Source organism: Neomonachus schauinslandi, chromosome 5 (genome assembly GCF_002201575.2).
Source record: "Neomonachus schauinslandi chromosome 5, ASM220157v2, whole genome shotgun sequence".
In the NCBI taxonomy this organism is placed as follows: domain Eukaryota; kingdom Metazoa; phylum Chordata; class Mammalia; order Carnivora; family Phocidae; genus Neomonachus; species Neomonachus schauinslandi.
Window position 1 is genome coordinate 80,906,273 of NC_058407.1, and position 15,203 is coordinate 80,921,475.

At 36.3% G+C, this 15,203-nt stretch overlaps 1 protein-coding gene across 1 annotated transcript in view; it reads right to left on the minus strand.

The window, feature by feature from the left end:
- Nucleotides 1-15,203, minus strand: part of IRAG2 (inositol 1,4,5-triphosphate receptor associated 2) — a 117,853-nt gene that overhangs the window by 63,344 nt on the left and 39,306 nt on the right. The window contains exons 9-17 of the mRNA XM_021690461.2: nucleotides 14,909-14,959; nucleotides 11,825-11,902; nucleotides 9,044-9,100; nucleotides 7,695-7,754; nucleotides 7,531-7,595; nucleotides 6,461-6,560; nucleotides 4,659-4,814; nucleotides 3,853-3,954; nucleotides 2,562-2,725 (exon numbers count right to left, since the gene is read on the minus strand). Of these exons, the coding sequence (XP_021546136.2) occupies nucleotides 2,562-2,725; nucleotides 3,853-3,954; nucleotides 4,659-4,814; nucleotides 6,461-6,560; nucleotides 7,531-7,595; nucleotides 7,695-7,754; nucleotides 9,044-9,100; nucleotides 11,825-11,902; nucleotides 14,909-14,959 (833 nt within the window). The remainder of the gene's footprint in view (nucleotides 1-2,561; nucleotides 2,726-3,852; nucleotides 3,955-4,658; nucleotides 4,815-6,460; nucleotides 6,561-7,530; nucleotides 7,596-7,694; nucleotides 7,755-9,043; nucleotides 9,101-11,824; nucleotides 11,903-14,908; nucleotides 14,960-15,203) is intronic.

The window sequence follows — 15,203 nt, forward strand, 5'->3', positions numbered from 1 at the left end:
AATTTATAAATCACAGACAGGCCTTTCCTGGCCATTCTTCCTAAAATTAGGTCTTCCTGCCCCATCATTCTTGGTCTTCTTATCCTCCTTTAATTTTTATATCACTTACCACTCCCTGTCATTATATTATATAGTTATATGTTTATTTGTTTACTGTCTGTGTCTAACTAATAGATATTAGTTTCATGGATGCAGAGATTTTGGTCTTATATAATTTTTTAGCACCTAGAAAAAAAACCAGCAAGAGCTAGCACTTGGGTGTTGCATAAATGATATTTTTTTCTCACTGAGATCTTCAAGAGCAGTTTTTTCTTTCACTGCCTCTCCTTGACTCACTCAATTCTCTCCATTCCTCAGCATGGAGCCTATTTATCTTGCAACAGAATGAAAGCCTTCTTTTTCTCAGTAAACAGGCCCTAAAAGTTTACCTTTAATAAATATTGCCTACTCCACCTAAACACAGAATTCTTATTCTCATCCCCGCAAAATATATATATATATTTTAAGTAGGCTCCACACCCAGCATGGAGTCCAACACAGGGCTTGAACTTATGACCCTGAGGTCAAGACCTGAAGTGAGATCAAGAGTGATCAAGAGTTGGACACTTAACCAACTGAGCCACCCAGGCACCCCACTCCACTTATATTCTTATTCATAGTTAAAACTGATAGCCAAATCATTTTGTCTGCAGCCACTAAATGGTTTTGTCTGTTTTAAATTATATCCAGAAGGCAGGGGCTTAACCATCCTTACAGTGATTAGTATCTTGCCCAATGCCAGGTTCCCAGAATATTTTTAATGTTTTATTCAATTTGAACAAGCAGATGGTGGGGGATTAATAGTTGAAAGAACATAGGTTTTGAAGTTGCACACATCTAGGTCTGCTCCCAGCTGTCACTTAATCCCTCTTGGGTAACCTTGGGTGAGTCACTGAACCTCTCTGGAGATAAAAGTATGTCAAATTTTTAGCACTACCTCCAACACAGTAAGCTCTCAACAAATTGCACCTACGTTACTTAATTGGACTGCTCGTGTGTCTTGTAGAATAATACAGAAGATTCACTTATTCAGAAATGACTCTAATGCAGGCTCCTCTCCAAATAGCTCTTTGTTGGTAACTGGAAGAATTTCAGTGCTCCCTTTTGTGGAGATGGTATCCATGTAAGAAGCTGCACATCCACTTAACCCATACCTTTACCTCTATGGGGAAGTCTGGGCTCCCTGCTTCTTAGAGAAAGCAGAAGATCATTTTCTTGAGAGTTCCTTTTGGTATTAACCTCTCTTTGGTATCTAGTTTTCTTATATGTGGGGAATAAAATAGTTTCTTCTGGCTACTTTCTTTAAGCAACTTTGGTCTCTACCTTTTTTAATGTTTTTTTTTTTAAAGATTTAATTTTTTACTTGAGAGAGAGGGTGAAAGAGAATAAGAGAGCACAAAGAGGAGGAAGGGCAGAGGGAGAAACAGACTCCCAGCTGAGCAGGGAGCCCAATGTGGGACTTGATCCACAAACTTGATCCTGAGACTCCAGGATCATGACCTGAGCTGAAGGCAGATGCTTAACTGACTGAGCCACCCAGGTGCCCTGATTTTTTATTTTTTTTGAATTTTTTTTTTACTTTACTCAAATTCAGTATACACCATGTGCCCTGATTTTTTTTTTTTTACTTTACTCAAATTCAGTATACACCCTTTTCCCTGTTTTTTTTTTTTTTTTTTTTTTTTTTTTTTTTAAATTTATTTTTCCCCTTTTTCCCTTTTTTTTTTTTTTTTTTTTTTTTTACTTTACTCAAATTCAGTATACACCCATGTTCATTCACTCACTGAAAAAGCGTTTCTTAAGGGAATGCTTAGTATGGTACTAGCAGCTATATAAATAGTGGTCAATAAAAGATAAAATAGCTGTCCTTGTTTAGTATGTGGTTTACAGAGTATACAGATTTCAAGAATTTCCCCACAGTCACAAGAATTAAGGTAGAGGAACAGTAAAATAGTAAATTATTTTACATTTAGAGTTTTCTATTCCCCGACTTACTTTCCTTGAAATTTAATTGACTAGTCCTAGTGCCCAATGCAATACATTGTGTACTGAGGCAGAAAACGAAGCCCAATGGGATAGGAGTCAATAGACTCAGCAAATTCTTCCATTAATAAATCACTTCATAGACTTTCCATTAATAACTCTTGGGTCTTGATCAATTCACTTTATATCCTTATGCCTCAGTTCTCTGTAAAATTATAAGATTTTACTAAATGATCTCTAAAGTCCTTTCTGGTTAAAAGAATTCTATATTCTGTAATTCCAACTTCCTTCTTTAGGGAAAATAACTCATTATACAGGGTTTCCACAAATTTTAAAGCTCACTATTTGCAATTTTGAACATATAAGTCAATTTCACACTATTTCAGAATTCAAAATTATCAGACAAAATGCCTTCTTTGAAAAAGTATCATCTGAAATCAATGTATACAACTTGAAAAAAGTAAACTGGATGCTATGGTACAATCACAATTGTGTCATGTATATAAAGCAGGGGTTTCTTAAATATAAATGACCATCACCTGGAGAGAAATTCTTTTCTGAAATAAAAATATTCCAGCCTGAATCTCTTCAAAATCTCTATTAGTTTGACAAATTCTTTATCAAGAGACTCTTTGTGGTTTCCCAAGCTGTTTGGCATTAATATGCAAAGATTTAGTTTCTCTTCCATTATATATTTGAATTCCTACAAGAAAAGTCACAAAACAAACTCTACTATTCCAGTGTTAAATATAAATAAATGACAGGCAATACAAAATGTTACGGTCATCCTATCTCAATAGTATTCATGGTTATTAAACCCGAAAATTCTAATTGAACAGATACCAATTCTCCACTGCCCAAAGATTGATTATTCTTTGAAATGATTATCTCAACTTAACAAGTACATATTGTATGCCTGTTATGTGCCTAAAATTGAGGGTTTTTTTAAATATAAGTGGTCCCTGATGATTTATTTCATCAATCATCACAATTGCTTTAGAATAGAATGAGACAAGGAAATGCAATAAAAATCAATATTTGTTGATTAACATATGCAAAAGCAATTTTTTAAAAAAGTGCTTGTCAAAGGGGTTGAAATTAATATCCCAGAGTCTTCAGAGTTTGCGTCTTGCTTTACCTTAACTTAGGAAGCTAATGGGTATTAGAAAGTTGTCTGGCAGTCAAGAAGTAGAGATAAATAATTGATAAAGAAATTTCATCTTATATGCTTCCTTTATAACAAAACTGGAAATAGCTACCTAAGTTGTCATGTTCTGCCAATTTCTGGGATAATAAAATTGTCAGAATTTCAGGAATAACATTCCTTTGCACAACAATCATTCTATCAAATTTAGAGAATTTTAATAGGTCAAGGAAAAATCCAAGATTAGACTAGCAATTGTCACAGGATTCAAATAACATACTTTTTTATTAAATCATTTTATTTATTGCCTCTTTAACACATCACATGCCCTCACTCTCACTTTCCTCCTGACATTCACATACGCTTACCCTCACAGTCACACACTTATCCTCACCCTCACGCAGTTGCTCTCACCCTCAAGTTCACACGCACTTATTCTCACCCTCAGACACACTTATCCTAACCCTCACAGTCCCACACACTTACCTTCACCCTCACCTTCACATTCTTACTCTCACCCACATGCACACACACACATCCCCAGACATACACTCCATACACATCAACAGACCGAGATAGCAGATGACTATAATAAGTCTTAGAAATGGTACTGCATATAATAAGTATTACCTGGGTTAAGAAAGCAGAAGAAAAACCAGGAAAATCACAAAATATAAAACACTTACAGTAAGCTTGTTCTCCCACTTCTCTTTCACAGTAATTTCTGGATCAGTTACCCACTGTAGAGAGCTATCCATGAGGGTTTCAACTTTAGAAACTTCTTCATGCTGAAAAAGTTCCACATGTTCAACTAGGAATTCAGGTGAAAGGCATAGGCTATTATATAAGAAGTAATTTAGACCAAAGGTCTACTATATATAATAATTAAGACTCATTTAATGCCTTCTCATTTAATGCCACCCCATGACTTTCCTTTATTCCAGGATGTTGCCATGCATAATGCCAACTCTTGCTGAATATATACAGATAGAATCGTTTTTCAAAACAAAATGTACCCATTTCTATTCCCCTCTCAAATAGGAAACAAGCATTTTCATGGATTTTTTTTTTTTACTCATTAAACTAAATACTACCTATCATATGCTAGGCACTGTGAAAGGGACGGGAAATACCAACATGAATATGTTCTCTGCTTTCTCTGATCATCTTGTTTCCAGTCAAAAATCAAAATAGAGTGAGAGGTACTAGCTACTAGCCAGAAGGAAACTGTTTAATAGATAACATGTCTTTAGTCCTCTGATACTACAGATTAGGAAAAATAAGCCCAAACAATTCATATCTAATGATCAACCTGATTGAGGTTGAACTGACTGAGCCAGAACTAGAAAATCAACCTCAAAAGCGTTTTAGAAAAATCTTTTTTCATAGTAGGAATAATTTGGGTGTCGACAAAACACAGATATGCCTGGACTCAGCAAACAGGCTGTGTAGATCAGTTATCTGCAGACGTTCCTAGCCAGTGAATCACCACAGTACATATGTTATACAAATCCAGCTTTTGAAGCATAGCTGTGAATTTCACTCCCTTTTGTTCAAATGTTCTCTGTAATAGCAGTATTTCTTGGTCCATCATCATATCCAGAGATGACAAGTTGATTAAACTACACTGCCACTCAGTTTCATTGTTCTGAAACAATTATTAAAATGTCCACAACTCTGTCATTCTAATAAAGAACAGTATTTTTGTTTTATGAAAATGATGCTCATGGGTCAATATAACTGTCCAATGGTTTACATTTTCTCTCTAGGATGGCTTCAACTTAACATTTATTCATTCTTAAGGAAAAGCATTTATCCAATAGATAACATGTACATGTGGGTAATATAAACTGCTATGGTTCTTATTTTATGAAAATAGGGGAAGGTAAAGAAATTCATAGGAAAAAAAAAAACTGTTGGGAGGGTGGTCAACAGATCCCATTGATAACAGACTAGTTTCTTTTACCTCTCCCTCCCTTTCATAAAAGACACTCCCAGATAATGTTTACCAAAGGATATTCTTACAGTTCTCTCAAAGCATCCATTTCTGTCATATTTTAGATTAATGCAACACCACATTTAATTTCCTTTTTGTTGTCTATTGGAAAACATTTATAGAGCTCTTATTTCTAGACTCCAATTAGAAGGCAAAGTTCCTAATCCGTTAATAGGATAAACCCAAAGCCAGAACTTTGCCAGCGGCTTAACCCCTGCTGAGAAGTGTAGAACTTTACAGGCTGGCATCTTTACATCATGATGCTCTCAGAGGACTGCTGTGGCAGATTTGCCACCATTTCATTCAGTCTGGCAGTCTGGCTTGGTTTCAAAAACTCAGTCAGATGATGAGTATTTGAAACAGGATGTCAGGAAAGCATAGCCCTCAGCAGAATGGCCAAGGCTGCCCAAGACAGCTTTAGATGAAGGCAGCATATGTTGCCCCTGCATCGTTGGCAGGAGAAATTCAAACAGCATTGGCCCCAAAGACATTCTTCCTCTCCTTTCAAGGTCACATCACAGCTGTCAAGAGGAGAACATTCTGACATTTCTATCGTCCACAGACAGGGAGAGCCCCTCAAAATGGTGAAAAGAAAGCAGTTTGCTAATAAAGCTTTTCCTAAGATAACAAGCACAAACTGGAAAGCACAAAGGAGTGAAAATAGAGTATTGGGGGGGGATCCCCAACATTTCATCCCCATGAAGCCTTTTGATTATTTCCTCCCATGCTGTAAAAAACTGATTCTACCTAACAAAGATTTAAGTAATAATTCACCTGCCTTTTAAAATTAACCAAAACATGAACATTCTAATTTCTGTTCAGAATGTAATAATCAGTGCCGTTACATTGGGTTGCTACAATTACATTTTAGAGCAGAGAAATTTCATGTTGTTTCTAAGCATTTTTATTTTTGGCAGATACATTTGCTTTGGGGGTTTAGGAAAATACTGAAAAATGGTTCATGGAGCTCTATTGTTACCTTTAGGATCCCAGGCTGGGGATCAGCACAGGTACTTTCTCCTAAAAAATATCAAGAATATAAAGATTTCTAAAGGCTGGATTCACTGAACACATGCTGCTTCAACCCTAGTCTTGAGCCTCACTATGGTTTTCAGCCATAACTTGAAAAAGGTCCATTTTTTTTTCAGGCTAAGAGACCTTAGACTTGGATTTTAAAAACAATCAGCAGATTCCTCAAAATGTCACAGTCACTCCTCAGCAAGCTTGGGCCTTCACCTAATAGAAAACTATTGCATATGGTCTTATTGTTTCAAGCTTTCCATTTGATAATTACCTACCTCTGCAGACTGAGCAAGAATGAGTTCACAATGTAAAGATTTTTCTTCTTCAGAGATGATTCTATTACACTCTCCACTAATATTCAACTGGATCCCATTTCTTGAAAAAACAAAAGCAATAGTCTAGTCTGGTTAGATGTGACCATGCTATAAGCCACCAAAATGGGGTTTATCTCTAAACACAGTAAGCCCTCATGTGTGCCAAGGATTGGACAAGGCACTCAGTAATAGAGAGAGAAATAACAGATGGTCTTTATCCTCCAGGAGCTGCACAGATTAGTGATGGACTCTTTGTGGTTGTAAATAGGTAGGCCATGCTTTTTTTTTTTTTAAAGAACTGGAGCCAATAATTAAAAATTAGTAAATTTCACTAAAAATCTAGAGTTCTGGCTTTTCTTTAAAAAATCAGAAGATGCAGCTGCGCTGGGCCTATATATTCTTTCTTTTTTTAAGATTTAATAATTTGAGAGAGAGTGTGAGTGAGTGAGCATGCACAAGTAGGGGGAGGGGCAGAGGGAGAGGGGAAGAATCTCAAGTAGACTCCCTGCTGAGCTAGAAGCCACTACCCCAAGATCATGACCTGATCAGAAATCAAGAATCAGACGCCCAACCGGCTGAACCACCCTGGTGCCCTGAGCCCATATACTCTTGGTTAGCTGGCTTCATCTGGCTAATTCATTTTTCTCAGTTGTCACTCTCATAAGTATGTGGACTTACCCCAGTGGTCTTACTCACTTTTGATATCTGTACAGCTCCTGTAGACTCCTGGACTAGCATATTTTGCATATTCAAAAACAAACTGTTATAAGATGATATGTGTTAAGGAAGAAGAACAGCATGCCATGCATGCACTCAAAAGGATTGCTTAATTTCAAGGTAAGAGAAAAGCAAGGGAAAGTCATAGAAAACTTGAGAAGGAGTTCTCTTGGGGAAAAGCAGAGAAAATATCACCTATACAAGTACAGAAGAGAAGAATGTGGCATGTTCAAAGAATTATGTATAGTTTAGCAGGCCAATAATGAAGGATGGAAGCACCTGAGAGAAGGCTGGTGAGGAGTTGCTCTACTTACAGGATAAGTTCCTGCTGCAAGTGCTGTAACTCATGAGTCAGTTTGTTTTTATCCCCTCGTAAATTCTGGAATCACATACAACATTAGGCTGTATGTGTTACTTTAATGGGTGACTTACATTTAAACAACCCCACCTTGCAAACTGTGAGATTATTGTGGTATACCTCTATAATGTTTCCATATTCTATGATGGTTGACTTAAGTTCTTCTATACTTAAATCTTTCTGAAAAGTAAAAGAGAGAATAGCAAATAAATGTATGAGTCTACCAAAGCATATTTAGTAGACTGTCAATCAGAGCCACAGAAGAACTGTCAATGCCCAAAGATGATAAGACCTTCTACCAATATTATTATTTGAAAACTGAGCCAGTCTGTGTTTATGATTAAAAACACACAAAAAGTATGGGACAGCAAGGCAGCTGTACCTAACTTGTGCCATTATGTTTTTATTTCCCTGGTTCAATGGAATCAAACTCTGAAAGGTAATCTTTAAGTTCAAGGCAAAATTATATTTATTATCATGGCATATTTAAGGAAAAAAATTAGTCTACCTGCAAATGACTGATGAATTATTAAGGCATCCATTTTTATCCAGTTCAAATGATATCTGTTAAAATCACAGTTTTTACTCTAAGACCCGAGGGTATAGTCAATGTCTGACTTAGAATTTTATCTCATGACTAGCATGGTACCTGACAAATGGGAAGTGCTCAATCAATACCTTATGAATGTTGGGCATAAATGCAAAGTGGTGGGAAGACCAGAGTTATGGAGGAAGTGAGCCGCCACCACTACCATAATGTCACTATATGGAGACAACACCCACGATGAAGAAAGTCGATACAACATTCAGTAACCTCATCAATCAATGTCCACAATTCATATGACTCCTTTGAAACTTTATGACATTCAGAGAAAGGAAAAGAGAAAACACTGCTTTGTATTTACTTCCCTGTCTTGGAAAGGGGAAGTTTATTAACTTGGACTGTGTCCTTCCTATGTCTCTTAAAGCCACTATAACCAGCATCTCTGTAGCCAGAATCTTTTGTTATCACATAGGCAATGATCACAGGATATAAAGATAAAGAGAATGGTATCTACCTACCTATCTACCTATCAATCAAATCCAATCAAACTAGGTAGAAAATAATTGGGGAATACATTCTTCTTTTTCCCTAAAATGACTGCACACTCATTTGTGTTATTATGACTTAAAACTATATCACCATACCTAGCCAGTAACTGGTAAATTGGCACACTAATATTTATTACATAAGTGGATGAATACTACCAAAATTTAGAGAGGATATGTTAAAACTTATTCCAGATAGAGAGTCAGTATTCTGCACTCAGAAGAACATTTTTGTGAAGCATTATAAAGGAAAGCCTTGTGACAGAATAGCAGGATCAAGTACTTTGATAGCGGTGAATTTATTCAAATGACCATATCCATTATGATTTAGGGGGAGTTAGCAAATCCCATGGGACTTCATGGGAAGGAATAGTACCAACCTTCTGCAAACTTGCATCTTTGTTAAGCAAAGTGTTCTCACACGTATGTAACTCCATCTGAAAAGAGACAAATTTAGGGAAGGCCATTGCTTTGGTAAAAGATAATGCCACCCAAATCATTCCAATAGGGAGACATGTTTCTCAAGCCCCTTTAATGAGCATGTGTTTCTTACTTTATAAACAACTTTCACATCACCCTCACAACAACCAGAGAGTCCAGGGTTGCTGCCCTCACTTTACTAGTGAGGAAATCAAAGCTCAGCACTATTAGGAGACTTAGCCCAATGTCCTACACAGTAAGGGTCAGAACTGAGGATAGAATATGAATCTTCAGCTCTCGCCAAGTGCCCTTTCCACTATTTTACCCTTCATAAAGTAAGAGGACCAATTGAGTCTTAATTTTTTTGGTGAAAATGAAAGTCTAGATAGAACATGAACACAGAGTCCATGTGAACATATAAAAGACTCTTCCTCTTGGATAACATGTACTGTAGAAACCCACAGATTATCTAGCAATATTACCGAGACTTGCCAAAATCTGATTAGCTGGACTGCAAGAAAAAAAAAAAAAAGACTCTTCCTCTTTTAAAAACAGTTTAAAATGTTCAAGAGGTCTTTTAGCAAAATAAATATTAGAATATATCAGTTTATTCAAACCAAAAGCAAGTTTGTTGGCAAAAGTTTCTAAATATGATTAATAAATAAATATATATTAATTGATTTAAAACCTAGAAAAATAATCAGCATAGTCAGAAGTAGAAATCATCATATAATCATATATATTTGATACCCCTTTATAGTTCTAAAAGTATTTTCACATAATCATCTCATTTGAGTTTCCACCAAGCTTTGGGATTAGGTAGGAAATATCACAGCCTTTTAGCAGATGAGATCACTGAGACTTAAAGAGGATAACTACTTGTTTGAGGTCATAAAACTTTTAAGTAGAGAAGACAGGATTTGAATCCATGTCTTCTGACTCTTTCTACTACTAGTTTATGACAGTTGTGTTTTCCAAAAACAGTCATTCCTAGAGTAAAATTAATTTGAATGTCTAAACTATGAGATAGATATATGTCATAATATATGTATGTGTATACACACACACATATACAGAACTTAGGTATCTGCTAGGAAACTTGAAAACTCCACATACAAACATGAAATTTAAGTACATCATTTCACACATACACTACAACAAAAAATATTGCTCAAAGAAACTATTAGAGATGATAATAAGTATGACACAAATTCCTAAATTTATTAATATTCTTCAGTTTCCTAATAAGAATGTATGGAATATATAGCAAGAATATACACTAAATATAGACTTTTTAGATGCAATATAGTTAAAAAATCATTTTTGTAGCCTATCATTCCTTAATTCAATCAAGGATAGATTTTTCCCAGCTCTCATTTTCTGCACTAAGAAAGTATAACAGTTGAAATCTTTGCTGATTAAGGGATTTACAAAACCAGATACTCTTTTTTTTTTTAAAGATTTTATTTATTTATTTGAGAGAGAGAATGAGAGAGAGAGAGCACATGAGAGGGGGGAGGGTCAGAGGGAGAAGCAGACTCCCTGGTGAGCAGGGAGCCCGATGCGGGACTCGATCCTGGGACTCCAGGATCATGACCTGAGCCGAAGGCAGTCGCTTAAACAACTGAGCCACCCAGGCGCCCCAAAACCAGATACTCTTAAATTAGAAATTGCCGCTATAATAAAAAATATAAATAGTAACAAGTTTTGGCAAGGATGTGGAGGGATCTGAGCCTTCATGAATAGCTGGTGGAAATGTAAAATGGTACCAGGAAAGAGTCTGGAAGTTCCTAAAAAGGTCAGACATAGGGGCACCTGGTGGCTCAGTCAGTTAAGCATCCGACTCTTGATTTTGGCTCTGGTCATGGTCCCAGGGTTGTGGGATCGAGCCCTGTATCAAGCTCCGCATTGAGTGTGGAGCCTGCTTAGGATTCTCTCTCCATTTTCCCCTGCCCCCCACCCCACTCACACGTGCACACTCTCTCTCAAAAAAAAAAAAAATCAAAAATAGAGTTATCATATGACTCAGTAGTTGCACTCTTAAATATATACTTAAGAGAATATATAGATTGACACAAAACCATATATGCAAATGTTCATAGCAGCAGTATACATAATAGTCAAAAAGTAGAAACAGCCTAATGCTCATCAACAGATGAATGAACGAAATGTGATATATCAATACAATGGAATATTATTCAAAAATAAAAAGAAATAAGGTATTGATATATGCTATAACATGAATGAACCTTGAAAAACATTATGCTCAGTGAAAGAAACCATTCACAAAAGACCACACAGTGTATATGATTCCATTTATATGAAATGTCCAGAACAAGTAAATCTCTATTATAGAGACAAAAAACCTCTATAGTGGTTGTCTAGGGTTGGTGGGGAATGGGGAGTGACTGCTAAAGGGGTTTCTTTCGGGATGATAAAAATGTTTTAAACTTGGATTTGATGATAGTTGCACAGTTCTGTGAATATACACTAAGACTACTGACTTACATACTTTATGTGGATGAATTTAATAGCATGTGTGTTATAGATCAGTCAAGCCATTACATTAAAAAGAGAGAGGAACTTTCATGTTTTATATACCATAATTCAGACATATTGAGGAACACAAATTTCAAAATTTATAATCAAATGTTACTTTGTCAATGAGTCATATACACCTTCACAAAGTAATATTGGTTTGACAAAAGAAAATATTTTACCAGTATTTGGGAAGTGCTTACTTGGTGCTCTGTCTCAATTTTAGACAACTCGTCAATCTTCTTTTCCAATTTATATATATCCATAATGTTCTTAGTATTCTGATGTAAAAGAAGATAATATTCTTAAATTTAGACAAAAAAAATAAAAGAACAAAGTTTTTTTTAGGAGGTGGCATTTTCATCATTAACATCACAATCCATTTTAAATTAAGGGACAAAACTTTAGACTTTATCCAAAAGTAACATGGTCCTTTTAACATGACCATCCAGGACTCTTGGGAGTCCCTTTATCTTCCATGGCCCCTTGGCCATGCACTCCCCAGTCACATCTTCATCTTCAGACTTGTCATTCCCAGCAAGTGTGACCCCTCCATTATTTTAATTGCAAACATCTCACTCTTCAACCACCACTTCTTCTTTTCAGATTACTTCTTTGAGAGCCAACAAACTTTCAGTCCCCACTGAAGCCTGCATTGATCCTACTCCCTTCCTGTGAACTCAGTCCCCTCTTTAATCAGCTTAAATTCTCCCATGGTCAATCATTATAATACCTCTCTTCTACTTGCCCTCTATTCCCTTGCTTCTCCCCTACCTACTTCTTAGTATTTGCTTAATTTCAGCTTGCCACCCACTCCATGACAGCACCCTTCCAGATAAACATTGTTAAAGAAAAATACAAATGAAGCAACAGCTCACACATTCAATTCATAATTTTTAACTTCAGTGTTGACTGGTGATCATATCATACAATCCTAGTCCATTCATGTGGCCCCTGGCTTAAATTAGGGAACTGCAAATTACACCAACTTCCCCACCCCACCGCACCCTCACAGGTCAACTCCAGCTGACCACCTGGTCTGTAAATAAAGCTTTATCAGAACACAACGGTGCCTATTTTTTTTCATATTGTCTGTGGCCACTTTCATATGACAATGGCAGAAGTGAGTGGTTACAACAAAGGCCTTTTAGCCAGGCAAGCCTAAAAATATTTACTATCAGATCCTTTACAAAAAAGTTTGCCAACTCCTGGCCCATTTCATCCCTTCTCTCTCCTGGAACTTCCAATACTTCCTCCAACTTCCTCACTATCAGCTGATCACTTTGCTTTTATCTCAGAGACATTAGAAACAATCAGAAGAGAACTTCTATATCACCAGAACATATAATAAATACGTTTGGATATGTTATAAAGCATTTGCTGATCTAACACTTCTCTCCAGCAGTCAGCCTCCATAAATTTATGCCTGTATGTTACAAGGGCTCGTAATTGGTCTTCCACTTCTTCCCTTGCCCCACTACAGTTGATTTTAAACCCAGCAGCCAGAGTTATCTTGTTAAAATAGAAATTAGATCACATTTCTCCTCTGCTGACAACTGTCCAACAGCTCCCATCTCAGTCAGTGGAAACAGCCAGAGTCCACGCAATGCCTATATGAGATGCTGTGGGTCTGGCTCCCTGCAGCTCTCTGTACTTCTTGTGCTTGTTACCTCTGCTCCAGCCACAATGGCCTTGCTGTCCCTCAAAAAGAGCTGGCAGCCTAAGAAGCAAGGGAATATAGGGCAAGTGGAAGAGAGGTATTATAACGATTGACCATGGGAGAATTTAAGCTGATTAAAGAGGGGACTGAGTTCACAGGAAGGGAGTAGGATCAATGCAGGCTTCAGTGGGGACTGAAGGTTTGTTGGCTCTCAAAGAAGTAATCTGACTTATAGCTACAGTTTCCTCTGCCTAGAATGCTCCTTCACTGATAAACCTCCTTTCGTTCTGATCAAATGATTAACTTCCTAGGGCTACTTTTCCTTTAAATTGCACTGTCCCGCAATTCTGTTTTCTGCTTTTCTTTCCTCCATAGCACTAATCACCACCTAACATGCTAGTTCCTCGTGGGCTTTTCTACGTAAGCTTGTATGATCAACACCTAGAATAGTGCCTCCTAGCTCACAAAGGTTTCCCAATAAGTATGTGTTGAATGAATGTAACTACCCAAGCTATTGTGCTGTTACTCTCACAGTGCATCAGATTTCTACCACCCAAAGGAATCTCAGCTGGTAGTGACATTTGTATGCTTTTACTAATGCAAATCAATAATTGCAATGCTCTCATGATGAAGGGTTCCACATCTTCTTCCTTCTACCTCAGTTCTAAATTCAGTTCTGTACAATTCTTTGATGCTAGTCAGTCATCTTAAATATGAGGAGAAAAATATCTTATACTGAGAGCTTAACTGTAAAACACTGGTTTCATGAAAACCTGGCCTTGTTGCTATACCATGTCTAAATCTAATGTAGGGTTTCTTGACAATCTTTTAATTGTTCCTTTCCAACCCACTATATAATTTCTTTAATGTCCGGTTGGCCCATATTTGAGATAATTCTTCATCATAGACTGTTTATCACAGCTTAATAAATAGCCCTGATAAACTTATAAAAAGCCCCAATTAAAAAACTATACAGAAACTTAACATTCAAAAGGTACTTATAGAAAATTTTCCTCCAAAATATTAACTTACAAATAGCTCTGTTACCTGTTGCTTCAATGCTTTAACTCTGTTGCTTAAAAAACTTAAGGTATAGGACTTTTTAGATATTTTACTAATATTTCCTAACACATATGAAGTACATTATGATTAACCAAATAGCTTCATATGCAATATCTTAATCTCCAAAGTAACTGTAGGGAATAGGTATTATTAACCCCAAAAAGATAAATGGTTTTTCCAAAGTCAGACTTTCAGACCCAGTGACTAGGTCTTTGATTCAAAATTTTTTCCAGCTAGTTCAGTGGAATAATGGAAAATTAATAATGTCTACATTTTCCTTCTTGATTTGTATACTTTTTATATGGGTTAATTTCATTTTATCTTAAATCTGAATTTCTTAAACCCCATTTCTTCCATGGATAATTACAAAGGCAATAATGTACTTCTGTTCAGACATGAAGGTCCTATCCACTCTTCCTCACTTGTCATTTGACAAAACAAACTGGTCTTTTTGTTCACAGGAGTCTGAATATTCACATGATTTCTGTTTAATCCAGGGTCAGAATTCATGCTTGTATGATTTCCATATGTTTTTCTCTACCTGTGTTTAATAATTTCAGCATACCTCTTCTTGGAGAATCCGAATCTTAAGAATCAGAGCCCGGTTTTCTGTCTCCTGATTCATTAAGAGAAAGGAATTAAAAAGTATTTAGAAGTTTTTGAAAATACCACTTATTTACCTCTAAGGCTACTGACATTCTTTCTCTTTATCAACTTTAAACACGGTATTGACATATCTCAAAGGAGCTTAATCTGAAAATATTCTCAATATGAAGCTAAGCCTTTGGCTTCTAGTTTCTTGGGATTTATAAGATATCACTCTTCTCCTTGACTCAATCTGACAGGGAGGGAGGGAGGAA